The 17,432-nt window shown below is 36.7% G+C and overlaps 1 protein-coding gene across 13 annotated transcripts in view; it reads left to right on the top strand.

Moving 5' to 3' along the window:
- CDC42BPA (CDC42 binding protein kinase alpha) overlaps nt 1–17,432 on the top strand; it is a 321,871-nt gene that overhangs the window by 289,733 nt on the left and 14,706 nt on the right. For all 13 annotated transcript variants that reach the window (XM_070501689.1, XM_070501686.1, XM_070501687.1 and 10 more), the window contains 7 exons: nt 1,613–1,829; nt 2,896–2,958; nt 4,886–5,479; nt 7,186–7,283; nt 9,668–9,752; nt 12,070–12,193; nt 13,655–13,772. In XM_070501689.1, coding sequence (XP_070357790.1) covers nt 1,613–1,829; nt 2,896–2,958; nt 4,886–5,479; nt 7,186–7,283; nt 9,668–9,752; nt 12,070–12,193; nt 13,655–13,772 — 1,299 coding nt within the window. The remainder of the gene's footprint in view (nt 1–1,612; nt 1,830–2,895; nt 2,959–4,885; nt 5,480–7,185; nt 7,284–9,667; nt 9,753–12,069; nt 12,194–13,654; nt 13,773–17,432) is intronic.

The following is a 17,432-nucleotide window of genomic DNA, read 5'->3' as shown; positions in this document are numbered from 1 at the left end:
TTGTAAAATAGATTTCCTCTTGAATAATATTTTTGAGTCACAATTCAGTTTTTGAATAAATACTGCCCCGTGGAAAATTGACTAAATGTGAGGTTTCTCACGTTTTAAAAAAATACAAGCTTTTAAAAAAAACTCACTTAAAAAATTGATGTGTGTTTCAGTTCTATTGCTTTGTAATAACCACTCCAAAATTCAGTGGCATAAACAGACATGACTTGTTATTTTTCACCATTCTGTGTGTCAGCTGTACACTTCTTAGGGTGTTGACTGGGGTCGCTCGTGTGGCTGCACTGAGCTCATTTGGGGCTGGAATATCCAAAACGACCTACTCTCATGTCGGGGGCTGTGGTGCTGGCTGTCCAAGGGGTGATCTCGCTTCTCTCTGTGAACTCCCTCCATGTGGTTTCTAATCCTTCAGTAGTCTGGCTGAGCTCTCCGTGGCTGGCTTCCAGGAGAACCAGAGAAGCTGCCAGGCCTTTTAAGGACTAAACCCAAAACAGGCATTATAATCCTTCTGCATTCTGTTGATCAAAGCAAGTTTTGAGGTCAGTCTGGATTTGAGGGGAGGCACAGTGGACTCGACTTCTTGATGAGAAGAATGGAATTCCAGAGGAAGAGCTGTTGGTGGCCGCCTCTGGAGACTGTCGGCCACAGTGCAATCTTGAATTGGTGAATTAAGACGATAGAGGTTAAAAAAAAAAAACTACTGCCCTGTTATGCCTAGATGCTTAGTATTGTATATGAGTCTTGTATCTAAGGAAGGTCAGACAAAGACTCCTTGGTCTCTCAGTTCCGGGACCACCAACTATCTATTCTCTCCCCAGCCACCGGGGGAGCCTACAGAGGCCCACTTATCTCCAGCTGACTCACGTGGTGGGATTTTATCGTCACTGCTGCTTAAATTACTTTTAATAAGGGATCCATGTATATAAAATTTAAATCTGTTCTGATTGTAAATGCTGTGTGTATAATGATAAACCTTCATTTAAATACTAACTCAAGTGATCTGATCTTCTCTGAGATAATGTGAGTTATTGTTATAAAGTAGAGAATGTAGGTATTTCTGAGCATTTCTGACTTTTAAAACAAGTTGAAAATCAATATAGTCTAGTACTTATGACCATGGACATGGGATCACAGTCTAGTCGTGTGCCCTTGGAAAAATTTATTTCTCTGCCTCAGTTTTCCATTCATAAAATCGGGATGTAGTAACAATACCTACCTTATGAAGATGTTGAGAGGGGTAATGAGTTAATACCTGTAAAATGCCTTGATCAGTGCCGGGTGCTCAGTAATTACTCAGTAAATGTCAGTTGCTGCTGTTATATGGGCATGGTTAATGCATTTTTTAGGATAGTGTTCTGGCGCTTTATAGCAAAGAGAATAAAAATGATGCTAACATCTAGAATGGTATCTGCTACCTTCACTTGAAGCATGAATTCTAATGCTAAAATTAGTTATTCTTCTGATTAGGAACAGCTGAACTCTGTTAAAGGAATTATTTAATGAATGCTCTGTTTATCGGATAGTGCTAAGCAAACTAGCAGAAGCATAAAACTGGCTTGAAGTGTGTCTGTTTTCTAATATCATGAATATTGATTAATTGTTCTAGGTCACAGCTTCCCAGCTCTCAGCATCTAATAACACATGTTCGATCCTGATGCTGGCAGATAGTGAGAATGAGAAGAGTAAGTGGGTGGGAGTGCTGAGTGAATTGCACAAGATTTTGAAGAAAAACAAATTCAGAGACCGCTCAGTCTATGTTCCCAAAGAGGCTTATGACAGCACTCTACCCCTCATTAAAACAACCCAGGCAGCTGCAATCATAGGTAAGAATTCATAACATTTATCATGTTGTCCTAATTGTTTACTAAGCTACCTTGTGAGCAGGGACTGCTTTCATCTAGGAATCCCCAGCGTCCAACAGTGTAACGTGTTCTATCACAGACACTCAGGAAATGTTTATTGAATGAATGAAACCATATACAGCTTTGTTTCCAGTAAACAACACTCTTCAAATGTGTTCTCTTCTGAAAAAGCAACAATGCTAAAGATTAACCTATTAACAAATCTATTTTCTGCATGTGTGAATTAGAACAAGTTGTTTAATTTCTTAAAACATAAGTTTCCTGTGTAAAATGTAGATATTAATCACCTTTCAGAGGTTATTGGGAAGTTTAAATTGGATGGAATACATAACACAGAGTGCCCTGCATATAAAATGCCCTCAAAAAATAGCAGCTGCTGGGGGCCAGCCCAGTGGCATAGCCATTAGGTTCACGTGTTCTGCTTCAGCAGCTAGGGGTCCGCCAGTTTGGATCCCAGGCACAGACCTACGCACCACTTATCAAGCCATGCTGTGGCAGGCATCCAACATGTGAAACAGGAAGATGGGCAGAGTTAGCTCAGGGCTAATCTTCCTCACAAAAAAAAGAAAGAAAAAGAGACAGCTTCTATGTCTGGAAGTTTAAATTTTCACCATGGTAGATAGGCAACTCTTTTGTTACTTTCTAGTAAATAATGAAAAGTTTAGTGAGTAGGGTTCAAATGCCTTTCACAATTTTTCCCTCCCAAAACAAGAAATGGAACTGGACGCCCAGGATACTAACAAACTTAGGTTTTTAATTTTTTTCTCTTTTTATTGAATAAACATTTACTTTTTTTCCCAAGTGTTGATATAGATTATTTTCTAATGATTGTTCTATTAAAAAAAGACATGAGATAATATTTATCACTGTAATCTGAAAGGAAATTTAGTAGCATAAATTGTTATTGCTGTTTTTAAATTATTTTATTTCAATTTTTTGCACCAAATTTCTTTATTATCTATTTTATTCTATTAGTTTTACATAGTTTTTACCTAATGCAAATGTTTTATATTTATGTCTTATATAGATCACGAGAGGATAGCTTTGGGAAATGAAGAAGGGTTATTTGTTGTGCATGTCACTAAAGATGGTAAGAGAGAACTTTATTGTGGAGTAACTTTGAACTATGTGTTGTTAGAAAATTCTAACTGCTAGGTTCTAGTTTCTGAAAAGAGCAGAATTTGCTCTTGTTTATTCTATAATTGAAATTTTCCAGACCTAATTTGATGTGTTTATAAGTCAAAATATAATTTTCTAATTTTTATAATCCTCTTGAGTTCTAAAATTTCCAAGTGTGTTTTGTCTTTCTTGTGTCATTTTATTGAACAGTTCTGCTCTTTGAACTCAGATTGCATTCCTACAGATGGTATGTGAAAGAAAATACAACTTGGGGCTGGCCCAGGGGTGCAGCAGTTAAGTTCACACATTTCAGCTTCAGCGACCCGGGGTTTGCTGGTTCGGATCCCAGGTGCAGACCTATGCACCGCTTGTCAAGCCGTGCTGTGGCGGGCATCCCACATATAAAGTAGAGGAAGAAGGGCATGGATGTTAGCTCAGGGCTAGTCTTCCTCAGCAAAAAAAGAGGAAGATTGGCGGCAGATATTAGCTCAGGGTTAATCTTCCTCAAAAGAGAAAGAAAGAAAATACAACTTGATTTTTCCATTGTTCTAAGAGTATTAAAAATGTATCTGTTGTTGTTTTTTCCCCCACAGTTTACTGCAGTTTTTTTCCAGGGAGAAATTAAATACAGTCATGTGCCACATAACGACATTTCAGTCAACAATGGACCCCATATACGATGGTGGTCCCATAAGATTAGTACCATGTAGCCTAGGTGTATACCATCTAGGTTTCTGTAGTACTGCAGGGGAGGAAGAGATTTTCTTCTACCCTTCTGGGTTCTTCTGGCTAGTCTAAGAATTAAATTTACATGAGACTGATTATCAAGAGAAAAACAAAAGTTTAATAACGTGTGTACATGGGAGAAACCCAGGAGAACCAAGTAACTCACCAAAATCACCAAAGCGCTCACCTTAAACACCGTGCGCAACCAAAACGAAAGAGGATGTTGGGCTGGGGAGAGTCAGGGACTGCAAGGGGCAGGAAGTCAATTCACAGGTACGTGAAAACAAGCAAGCGTATGGAAATCAAATGTTTATTTGGCCAAATAGAAACAGAAGAACACAGAGGGGACTCCAACCAACAGGCTTTTCTAGGTTCCTCCCCGTCTGCCACCTAGTTCACATTATTCTAGGTGATAGCTTACTTCCTGAGATGGATTTTTTATCTGAATTCTTTTAGGCAGTTAAGGGAGAGGTAACAAGAAAAACTTTCTGAGTCCTTCTCAGAAAGACTGTTTCTGAAAAATAATCAGCCTGAAATAATCCTCGTGTTAAAGAGACACATTTTGGGGTGGCAAATTTTGTTCCCCTTCAGCACACTCTATTATGTTTGCACAACGACAGAAATCACCTGATGACACGTTTCTCAGAATGTATCTCTTGTCATTAAGTATTGCATGACTGTACAGGGTGAAACAAAAAGGAACCAATTTAATTTAGCGTTCTTGAATAGTGTTCTAAGTTCTATCTTTCTTTCAGGTTAGATCATGGGAAAACTGCATTTAAACTATATTAGTTTGTTGCCCTTTAGTGAAATATGAATAACTTTTTTAAAATGGGAACTCCATGGTAAAGTTCCTTAGAATTTAGTGCCAGTAAAAACCGTTTTTCTTGAAGATCTGGCATGCTTTGTCACACAGGAACTCTTTGCCTTGGCTACCAGAAATCTCAGCGCTGAATTTAATACCTTACTATAGGTGGGCTAAATTATCTTATAATAGGTATAACTATCTTCCTTTTTCTTCTTCTAATTTTTCTGATCTCTAATTCTTCTCTATGTGTATCTGTGTCTTTATTTTAAGTTGATTTATATCCTTTTGAGTATAATTGGAATATATGATTAATAAGTAAACAAAACATTATTTTGCGTTTGACTTATTATTTTTTTTTGCATAGAAATTATTAGAGTTGGTGACAATAAGAAGATTCATCAGATTGAACTCATTCCAAATGATCAGCTTGTTGCTGTGATCTCAGGACGAAATCGTCATGTCCGACTTTTTCCTCTGTCAGCTTTGGACGGGCGAGAGACTGAGTTTTATAAGCTGGCAGAAACTAAAGGGTGTCAAACCATAACTTCTGGAAGAGTGCGCCACGGAGCTCTTACATGCCTGTGTGTGGCTATGAAAAGGCAGGTCCTCTGTTATGAACTATTTCAGAGCAAGACCCGTCACAGAAAATTTAAGGAAATTCAAGTCCCATATAATGTCCAGTGGATGGCCATCTTCAGTGAACAACTCTGTGTGGGATTCCAGTCAGGATTTCTGAGATACCCCTTGAATGGAGAAGGAAGTCCGTACAGTATGCTCCATTCAAACGACCACACACTGTCATTTATTGCACATCAACCAATGGATGCCATCTGCGCGGTTGAGATCTCCAGTAAAGAGTACCTGCTGTGTTTTAACAGCATTGGTATATATACCGACTGCCAGGGCCGAAGATCTAGACAGCAGGAGTTGATGTGGCCAGCAAATCCTTCCTCTTGTTGTAAGATTCTCTTACTTTTGGTTCTTATCTTTCTGTCTCTTTCTTTTTCCTTCTACTTCATCTCCTATATGTATTCATTGTTAATAACAAGTTATTATTTTAGGTCATCCTTAAAGTTTTTCCTAAGTGTTAGTTATGTTCTTTATGTAAAGTAACCATATGTACTTAGACGTAAGCCTACAAGGTCAACATTAACATGCACATAATTAAAGCTAATCTTTCTATGGAATATCTTACTTAGATGGATTTGTTAACCCATGTTCTTGTATTTTGAAATAATTCTAAATAGTTACCTTCATGGTCCCCAGAAATATAGTGCTTGTGAACCTTAATAGCTCATAAGACTTATTCCGGAGAAGTAGTTACTAAGTAAATTATTTAATTGGTGATGTAAAGGTATAATGTCACATCTATAGGAAGTGTTATTCAGTTTTTACCTAGATGGGTAGATACTTAAAATTGCCTATTGTACTCTTTCAAGAAAGATTAAAACAATAACTTGTTGAATACTTGTCATGTGCATTTCGCTGTACGAGATAGAACAATGAGCAGAATAGACAGTCTCACCCTCACAGAACATGGAGTGCAGGAGGATGGGTCCATGAGCAAACCAGAAGTTGCAGGAGAATCTGTGCTATGACAGCGAAGTTCAGAGTTCCATAGGCACGTAGGAGTATCTAACCCAAAGTGTTTTGTTTTTAGTGAAAGACACTTGAGTGTGTTTAAATGCTGAAGGGAAGTAGCCACTAGGGGGCTAGGGCAGGTTGTCTGTCTGGTAAACGCAGGAAATAGAGGAAGTTCCTCAAGAAGGCTGGCGAGGGTGGAATTCAGAACCTGAGGAAGGATTTGGGGCAGGAGGAGTGCAGCCTCTTCCACTGTGACAAGATAGGAGGAGTGACGGGTATGGGGACAGTGGAGGGTAAGATTTAGTAGAAGAAAGCTTAGGAGAGCCAGACGTGCTTATTACAGAAAATTTTAAAAATACACAAAAAAAGAACAAAAGAAAAATACTTCTAATCCTGCCTACCCAGACTTGATTACTCTTAATGTTTTGTTTCTTCTGAAAAATATACTCCTGTCTATGGCATCATATTTAATGAATGCTGTTTTGTAACCTAATCAGATATTAATTCCAAGTATTACTTCTAATGTGAAGTAAGAATTAGAATATCTGGGTTTTATGAATAGCTCTGCCAAAAGTTTAATTCATAATTTTAGTTTAAGTAAATCATTTAATCTCTTTGCTTGTGTCACCATTTATCAATGTTTATCCTCTCCATAAGTGTATACGGAGCATCTCCCCTGCTCATGTCACTGTGCCAGGTCCTTTATCGTACCTTCATAACTGTGACTAGAACTCCTACCTAAAGATTTCGCTACTTTGTAAGTTTGTTTTACTGTCAATAGCTTGGCTTTAGGAATCAAGTACTTTAAAATGTAGTGAAATTCTTTATAGAACTAGTATTGGGTAAGGGAATATCATACCCTTGGTGTTAACAGAATCCTTTTGTATTATAATGGCTATACAATCTCCCCATCTGTGATTTATGTTCTGTTTATTTCAGAAATATTTTGACGACTACCATATGAGAAGAACAGGATTTGGGTGGGATTCTACTCTACAGTTGTTTAGCAAAGATCTTTCAAAATGTTTTGGGTTTAATAGTTGCAGTAACCAGCCAACTGTCCCCTCCCCCTTCTCCCAGGTTACAATGCACCCTATCTCTCAGTGTATAGTGAGAACGCGGTCGATATCTTTGATGTGAACTCCATGGAATGGATTCAGACTCTCCCCCTCAAAAAGGTAAGATAACATTAAAATGTGGGCTAAGCGAACTAATGAGCGAAACACTGATGTGACTAGTTGTTTTTCATGAATTCAGAATTTTTTGGTATATGTAATTGATAATTTGGGACTTAGCTAAGAGTAAAAACATAGTAAAGAAAAAATCAAGCTGTTTAATTTTATAGATAGCTCAACATCATATTGTTTTTATTACAATTAGTTTCACTATATAAAGTATGATTATTATCATAATGAACAAATAGAATATATCCTAGAACCTGGAATGTCAGTATTATCTTCCTCTTTAGTTTAAGGAGCTCTGAGGGAGTATATTTTTCTTAATTATAGCTGTTTTTCACATAATGGTATGCAATTTTAAATCCTCTGAGACAGATTTCACATGCTGAAAAAGTGATTAAATTTGGAACCAAAACTGTGTTTAAGTATCTCATGATTAAAAAATAAAGATGTCACATATTCCTAATAAAATAATATTTTCCTTTAATATTTCCCTTTGATAACATAAAGAGAATTTTTACAAGTATAGAACAGCTATTTTGCAAATCTGAAGAGTATTAGTTTCATGTAGATATGTAGCATGTATCATTAGTTGAGGGACAGGGTTTAGAGGAATAGGGGAAATAAAGTAGCCAAGATGATATTTCAAGATCTGCCCCAATTTTAAACCACATCAACAATGAAAAAAGCTCTTGTAAATACATCATATGAAACAACTTAATATCGTACTCTAGTTTGTAAGTTTTGGCTGGTTTCAATTAGTTTTCCATTTTATTTTTATCATGTGAATTTTGTCATATGCATGAAAGAATATATGACCTTTATGAAACATAATAATAAACTGATCACTTATGAACCCACCTCCTAACTTAAGAGGCAGACCATTATCAATATCACTGCGTCCACCTGTGTACTTTTCCCTCATCCCATACCCCTGCCTCTTCCCAGAGAAATTCACTATCCTGAATGGTGTGTTTATCATTTCCCTTGCTTTTCTTAAAATACAAAAAATTTTGCATATTTTCATAGGCCTAAACAATATATTCAGTTTTTCTTGCATTTGAGATTATAATGTTATGTTGTATGTCATCTCCTGCCTTGCTTTCTTCATGCATTTACTGTGTTTCTAAAATTCATCCATGTTATTACACATACTATTTAAAAGTTTATTGCTTGTCACTACTATAAAATATTCTGTTGGGTAAATAGATCATAATTTATTTATCAGTTCTCTGATTAGCAGACATTTGAGTTATTGACCCAGCTTTTTGCTATTGTGAACATTGTTGCATTTGTCTTCTGGTTCGTGTGTGCAGTGGTTTCCTTAAGTCATATTCTTAGGAACGGAATTGATGGGACATGGGGAATGCAAGTGTTCCACTTTACAGGATACATCAAATTATTTTCCAAAGTAATTGTACCAGTTGACACTCCCACTCGGTATATGAGTTCTTACTGAGCCACATTGTCTCTGATATTTGCCATTGCCAGAATTCATAGTTTTATAACCATAATAAGTGATTTTTGTTTGATTGGTCATCTTTTTCTTATTGATTTATTGAAATTCTTTATATATTGTAGATACTGGCTTAGTAATGGGTGTTGTAAATCTTTTCCATTTGTGAGTTTCTATTCATTTTTATGTTGTATTTTGCTGAACATTTATTGTTATAAGAAAACAATAAATTATATTGTCTTGCTAAAAATTTATTGTTAGAAATTTTAAAGTAGTTAAAAATATCTTTCTCATCCTTTAGGTTTATCTTTTTTTCTCCCATTTAAGACACTCTTTCCTGCCTCAAGATTAGAAAGATATGACCCTTATTTTCTTTCAAAAGTTTGAAAGTTTTGCCTGTTACATTTATATATCTTTAATCCGTTTGAAATTGATTTCCTGTGTATGGTGTGAGGCGAGGATTCCATTTCATTTGCTCCGTGTAGATAACCAGCGGTTCCATTACCATCTGTTGACAGTCCTTCCTTTCCCCAATGATGCACAATCTCCTTTCTGTCTTTCATGTACATTTAGTTCAAGTAAGATTCATAAAGTAGCTGTGTTGATATCTTAGTATAATCGTTTGGTCACTAATGGCTTTAAAAAGTCAAATTTAAGTTTTAAATGTATTTCTACTTTTTTTTATTTTTGCCCAGAATATTCTTTCTTTAAAATGTTATTATTAAACTTTGTTCAAATTAGATAATTCTGTACCTTTCCAGTCAGAACTAAGGTTCATTTTTTGTTGATTTTCTGTGAAGGCTATATTTTGAAGGGGAAGGATAAATTAAAGATCTTAATAGTATGTGCTTTATAAATAGGCCAAAAGTTTTAGACTTAAGTTTTGAAGGTTTTCTTGAAATACTAATTTCGTTTTTTATTATTTTAGGTCCGACCCTTAAACAGTGAAGGATCATTAAATCTTTTAGGGTTGGAGACAATTAGATTAATATATTTCAAAAATAAGATGGCAGGTAAGAAAATACACATTAATCGGATAGCTTCAATGGAAATGTCCTCTCTAAGCTGACTGCCTAAAGATAATAAGTGGCAGAGCCCAGATTTTCCCTCAACTGTATCTTGCTCCAAAGTCTGTTATCTTGGCCACTATCATACTCTCTCAGTATAATAAAACTACTGGACAAAAAGTCATCCTGTTAAGCTCACGTAGCCGTACAAGCAAAATATTTCTTTCTGACCTGCCTTGTTATTTTTCTGTGGAGTACCGAGGTAAGTAAAGTATAGCTGAATATATCTTCTGTGTTTTTAATACTGTAGAACCTAACCAAAATTTGTACCACTAAAATTATGAAAACCCATCCAGAGTCCCGGTGGGGACTTTGGAATACATCTACTGCCAACGCACAGGGCTTAGAGCTTCTGAAGTGCTAACGACAACGTGAGCGGCAGAAACAGGGAAGAGAGGAGAGTCCCCGGAGTGCCCAGAATCAGGAGAAGGGAGTGGGTGCCCTGGGGTTACGAGGAGCAGGGCAGTGTCCAGAGTTGTGGGGTGAGTCCCGGCCAGGGAGCCTGTCCATGTGCAATTAAAATGAAATGTTTGCCAGTCAGAGTGACCTGAACAGTTAAAATCTCACTTTAACAAATATTATTATAATGGTCTCTTCCATATAATAAAGCTAATTTCATGTCTTAGCAACAAATTTCTGTGTAGCAAAGGTATTCGTAAGTTTATGATCTTTTGTGGTGGATCTGTTTAATGAAGATGTTCTTATGGTACATTATGTATTTAAAATAATAATTTAAATTGATTTAAACGTAAGTGAAAACATTGGCGTCAAGAAAACACATTAAAATGTTTATACCAGTTCTCTCTCAGTAGTGTGATTATTATCTTCTTTATGCTTTTTCCCCCGTATTCTCCAATAAATTTATATATTCTACTAGCCAAAAGAAATCTATCAAAGGTTTGTCATTTTTGTTTTGTTTTTAAGTACTGAAGTACACGGACACGTTGCTGGGCCTCAGGTTGGATGCTCTGGTGCATCCGCTTGGCACTGGAGGTTTCTTGGCATCCAGTCTGGTGACTGTAGGAGTAGACCTGACCTCAGAGGATATTCCAGGATGACTCGAGACAGGATACTCAGGTTTTAGAAGGGACTCCCACTCACAGATGGATTCGCCATGAAGCTAATGAAACTTAAGCTTTAGGCCCCTCACTTCCAAGACCCTGTATTTAATTTTGGATCTATTTCTTAGAGGAATTCCGAATATTTGTATAACATTGGATTCACTCTGTTCTCACTGTGTGTGATCATGATGATCATAAACTGTGTGCATTACCCAGTTTGTGTCTATAGGGTGACACCTCTTCCAACTTGTCTTTTCCTGGGCTTCCATCTTTCTGCTCTAGGCTGAGAGTCAAGGTAGAGCTTAGAGAAGGAAGACCTGCCAAAATTTCAATGCAGTTGTCTTGTCCTTTGAAAAGGGGAGGAAATCCCATTTCCCAGAGGTCCTTTTTCTGTCTTGCTTTCTCCTCCATCTCTCAGGAGCTCAAAGTGCTCCTGCAGCCCTCTGGCTATCCGAAACCTCCCATGGCCATCGCAACACACCAACACATGCTTCATCCTCACAATTCTCAGATTCCGGAATTGTGTTTCATATTCTCATCCACTTTGAAAATTCTGTCCTTTTCACATTGGTCATTAGGAAAGCAGTCTGATTAAGCTACGACACTATGGGGAGAATGCTGGGTTTTTTTTTTTTTTTACTAATTATCAACTTTGGCCTGCCTTCCAGCCCCACTTGGCTTCTCCCCACCTTCTTTTTCTCACTTTAGCTTTTTGGGTGTTAAAAACTTGTAAAGGTTGCCTTTTCTCTTTTTCCTTACCTAATGGCATCTATCGTGGTGTATAGCTACGATTGTCTCTTATTCTTAGAGTATGTTCACATATCCCAGCATGTTTTGGGAGCCCATGGCTGAAAGTTTGTTCACCTATAGGTATTAAAATTGAAATAGAATAAGATGTGTGCTGGACTGCTAAATGTATACAGTTAAGTATCCTTTCTCCTCAAGATCAGAAGAGTAGAAGTAACGACAGATTCTGACCTTTAGTAAAGGAAGCTAGTGGGAGCACAATTCCTAGTAAGGACCACATCTTGCATGTTGGATCTTGCAAAGGAAATGTTTTAATATGTAGAAATAATTTTATCATTTATGCTTGATTACGTACTTGTACAATTAACTGATATTTGTACTGTCTTGGAGACTAATGGATAAAAAGCATTTTAGCACTTTAAAGAACATCATTATTCTTTGTATTTTTTTTACAGAAGGGGATGAGCTAGTAGTTCCTGAAACGTCCGATAATAGTCGGAAACAAATGGTGAGAAACATTAACAACAAGCGGCGTTACTCCTTCCGAGTCCCAGAAGAGGAGAGGATGCAGCAGAGGAGGTGGAGTTAATTTATGCCCGTCACCCACACACGCTTGTAGCATTGGAAGGACTGTTTGGTCGTAATACTGCATTTGATGTGGAAGGAAAATCTGGTCTCTGAAAATCTGTCGGTCATCTATGGTGTTAAAAACTGCAATAATGAGAATACTTCTCAGTGTAATTTGATTCGTTTCTCAATGTGTATGGAATAGTTACAATTTTTAGAATGTGGACCTTTCTGTAATGTAAGCATAGAGCATAATAGAGCATATCTGTGCATATAGTAAACCTCTGTATGTCTAAGAACTTCACATTACCTGTTCTCTTCAGAGCAAACAGAAATAGGCTTGTAGTATTTCCAGTTACGTATAAAAACATTTCTGAAGTATTATCAAGTATTTTAAAAGAAATACATAAAACGGTCAGAATTACCTGTAAAATAGGGTAGACTTCTTTGATATCCAAGCACTAAAAGAACCCTCTCCATTTTCCCACCACAATCATAAGATCTTTTATTTAAAATCTAAAACAAAATCTTTTTTTTTTGCCTTTTTTTTAATTGAGTTAATGATAGGTTACAATCGTGTGAAATTTCAGTTGTACATTAATGTTTGTCATTCATGTTGTAGGTGCACCACTTCACCCTTTGTGCCCACCCCCCACCCCACCTTTCCCCTGGTAGCCACTAAACTGTTCTTAGTCCACATTTTTAAATTCCTCATATGAGTGGAGTCATACACAGATTATCCTTCTCTAACTGGCTTATTTCACTTAACATAATTCCCTCAAGGTCCATCCATGTTATTGCAAATGGAATGATTTTGTTCTGTTTTGCAGCTGAGTAGTATTCCATTGTATATATGTACCACATCTTCTTTATCCAGTCATCTGTTGATGGGCACTTAGGTTGCTTCCATGTCTTGGCTATTGTAAACAATGCTGCAATGAACATTGGGGTGCATAGGACTTTTGGGATTGCTGACTTCAAGCTCTCTGGATAAATACCCAGTAGTGGGATGGCTGGATCGTATGGTAGTTCTATTTTTAATTTTTTGAGGAATCGCCATACTGTTTTCCATAGTGGCTGCACCAGTTTGCATTCCCACCAGCAGTGTATGAGGGTTCCTTTTTCTCCACTACCTCTCCAACATTTGTTACTATTAGTTTTAGATATTTTTGTCATTCTAATGGGTGTAAGGTGATATCAGTGTAGTTTTGATTTGCATTTCCCTGATGATCAGCGATGATGAGCATCTTTTCATGTGCCTATTGGCCATCCGTATATCTTCTTTGGAGAAATGTCTGTTAAAACAAAATCTTTTAAGTAAATTTTTAATTGAGTTTATTCTATTATTTTAATTCTGTCCTTATTAACATGATTTCATAGTTTTATTTTTATGAAAAAAATGCTTAATTTTTTTCTAAAGTTATCTAGATTGATCATGGGGAAAAATGTCTAAACAGGTGTCTTATCTTACAGAGAGATGCTACGAGATCCAGAAATGAGAAATAAGTTAATTTCTAACCCAACTAATTTTAACCACATAGCACACATGGGTCCGGGAGATGGAATACAGATCCTAAAAGACCTGCCCATGGTAAGAGAAAGGAGAGTGAATGTGCACATCGGTGGGGTTGAGGGTTAGGGGGGCAGGGGAGAATATGTGTGTACGTAAATATTTATGTGTTTAAATATATACATAGATAAGATTTATTGGCATAATGAGGCAAGGGTTATGTCAGTTTATCACAATATGTGTACGATGCATGATGACACACTTGATGAAAAAAACATAAAATTTAGACATCTATCAAAAACCAAACATACCAAGTTCTTATTTAGTTACATACTCTATAAACGTCTCTCATCCATGGATTTACTACTGTTGGTAGAAGAAACTGCCAGATCTGGAGAGGACCTCTCCCAAGATTCAGAACTTGGTTACCAAATTACTAAAATTTCACTAAGACTTAGCAGTTCAGTAGGTATTTGGCCCTTTTTTCCTCCCAGAAAACCACGTTGGCTTGGTCATTAATGGTCACACCTCTCATCTGATTGTGAAGTTAAATATTTTTCCTTCACCCAGTCATAAACATGCTGCCTGTTCAGTCTTACAGAAAAAAGTACAACATAGGAAAACTGTTGTTTGTTAACAAAGTGAAGATTTGATTCTTGAATCTATTATTTTGAGATTAAGAATATTAGTGAAATTAACTAATTATCCAGGCTCTGCTTATTCTTAACATTTTAGTATCATAGTACTCTCAACAAAGTATTGAAACTTTAATATGACCCTTTTGATCTGTTATAGTAGCGTCTAGATTTTGCACAGAATTTCACGCATGATTTATAAACTATGGCTATTTGGGAGATGATTTATGACTCTTGACCAGAAGCTCTTTCTAAGGAAGTCTGTCTTCTAAAGATTGTATTTTTCCCTTTTTTCTCCCCAAAGCCCCCCCAGTACATAGTTGTATATTTTAGTTGTGGGTCCTTCTAGTTGTGGCATGTGGGACACCGCCCCAGCGTGGCCTGACAAGCGGTGACATGTCCGCGCCCAGGATTCGAACTGGCGAAACCCTGGGCCACCGAAGTGGAGCACACAAGCTTAACCACTCGGCCACAGGGCCAGCCCCAGGAAGTCTGTCTTAATTACCCACATTAGTACCTCTACTGTGATAGAAGATAGGAACATCTGTCACAGACAGAAAAAATGATAGATAATATGGTTTGATGTGCAGTTAAGCTTTTAAAAGTAGTATTTATTTCATGGGAGGAACAAAAAGCCTGGATTTATTTGAGTCTGAGTTCCCCATTGAAATATCCCAGTTAAGCAGTTGGCCTGTGTGTGAGTGAAGGTGAGGTTCTCATGCATCGTTGTTTCATCATCATCCGGATGTTGTTATTGTGCGCTTGTAGTACTTCTCATTCCTTGGAGGAGTTCAGATCACTCACAGGAGTCATTTACCCTTTTGGAATGGGGATTATTATTAGCTGTATTGGGTAAATATAAAGAAAGTGTGCAAAAAACATTACAACTAATATTGATATAGTAGTTAAAACTAAGTCAAAAATTTAAGGCTGAACATGTTAAATATTAAACTGTGGTACTTATCTATCACATTTAAAAGTTATACTACTTTTTTGGCTTTTGCCTGGGAATGAGATTTCAAATTTTTCTCCCTTCTTTCCCATTCTGAACGTTTGCTTAATGTCCTCAGTCTGGTTTCCCTTTATTCTTAGGAATAAACGTAACATGACTGTACAGTCCCAAGCCTCTGTCGTTTTTCTTCTTGGGAGTTAGAATGTCAGGTTCAGAGCACCTTAGGAGAGAGAATTTTTTAATTATGATAAACATTTCAACTTTTTATTTTTTATATGTTTAAATATTTATAGCTTATATTTGATAGATCAAGTGTTATGTACTATTTTAATGAAACTTTTTGAAATTTAGTTAGTAAATAGTTTTTCAACACCTGATGTGTAGTTAGCATTGTGGAGGAATAGGGAGATACAAATTTCAAACACATACATATGTTGCAAAACAACACATCAGCAAATACAAAATTTCTTCAATAGTTAACGACGTTTTAGTAGGTATTATCCTTTTAAAATTATAATTTCTTTCACTTTTGCTTCATTTTGGTGCACAAAAAAATACATGGCTTTCATCATATATTCTAACAACATAGCAAGAAGCAGCATAGAAAATTTTTCTATAAATTCTATTGTAGCCCACACATTACAGTATTTTTCTTAAGGTGAAGTAGTTTCAAGATTTAATAAAAAGACTCCTCTGTTTGGTATTCTGCCATCAGGTGAAAATCAATTTGCTTGTGCTCCAGAATCCTTTCAGACCTTCCTGCACAGGAAGACTCGGTCTTCCTGCAGTACCCTGAACAGGCACGTGAAGCAAATGTCAAACTGCAAACATCGTAAGAACTTTGACATCAAAGCACCCCTCCTCACTCCACCTTTCTCCCCTCACCTCCCTCCGCTTACAGTAAAAGAAAACTCTGGTTTATGTTTTTGCTCAAAATAAGGTCTAGTCTTTGTTACTGAGCAAAACAAGTTCAGATAGCATTTCCCAAAGATTCATCCCCCTCTTGACCCCATGACCCATGGCCTTCTGTGCCGGCTACTTATTCCCATTAGACCTCCTGATTTTCAGTTTTTGTTGTCACTGACTTTTTTAACCCGTGACCGCCTTGTTGGTTCTTTGTGTCAGCACAAGTGACTTTTTGCCCAGTAATGCAATGCAGTTTTTAATGTTCCTTCCATTCCTTTCATGTTTTATCATGTAAGCACTTTTGTATTTTCAGGACAAGAAGTTGGTGTACATTTTTGAAACCTGTTTCGTCACCTGTCCATGTAGTATTCCATCAAAGATGCTATGTGTCTGAATTCCTGTTCTTCACAGCCTTACTTTATCTTCACCTGACTTTCTTCCTTTCACAAGCAAAGGATATACATGCTGGGGCTTTTCATAGGCATCCATTTAATCACCTAACAAACATTTCTCGATCTATTGTCTGCCCAGAACCGTGCTTATCTTGGGGTAGACACTGGTAAACAATACAATAATATGCATGCCTGAAAAAGAAACAGTAATATGCATGAGTATATCTGTGTGTATATATATTTATTGAGAAGCTTGAGATATTTTAATATGTCCTCAGATTTTAATATGTTCTTTCCACCAAAATGGAATTATCTATGTTTAGTGAACTATTTCCAAAAATTAAGATGAATTAAATTCATCCAATGTTAACGTGTATAAGAAGAGCTTTTAAATACCAATGCTACGTGTTGTTACCCATGCAAAGAGCATGTACCCCAGACATTTTATGTTTTAACTTATTCAAATCAATATTGCTTTCCTGTGAATTACTTATAAACTTAACAGAGTTTATTGGCTGTCTTTAGAAACTTAATTGTGTTTCCTTTCTACCAAAATGATGGTGAACTAGGGTGGTTTGCCTCATGAAGATGGAAGAGATAGTAAGGGAGTCGTTGTTTTCCCTTTCATCTATATCCAATGTGAACCTCTCGTGTGTGTTTTAGTGAGCCGAGAGAATGTAAGCAATTAATATAAAGCAGCAAGTATGTCTTCAGAGTACACAGTGTGTTCGTTTTCTTTCAATAGTTTTTTGTCATTTACGTTTTTTCACAGTGGATGCTGGTAATAAAGGGCAGATTTTTCTCCAGTTGAATGCAAGATAATATTTTACCTCCAGAAGATTTACTTTTAGCACGT

The sequence above is a fragment of the Equus asinus genome, chromosome 30 (genome assembly GCF_041296235.1).
Source record: "Equus asinus isolate D_3611 breed Donkey chromosome 30, EquAss-T2T_v2, whole genome shotgun sequence".
Classification (NCBI taxonomy): domain Eukaryota; kingdom Metazoa; phylum Chordata; class Mammalia; order Perissodactyla; family Equidae; genus Equus; species Equus asinus.
This window is presented reverse-complemented; position numbering and strand designations above follow the sequence as displayed.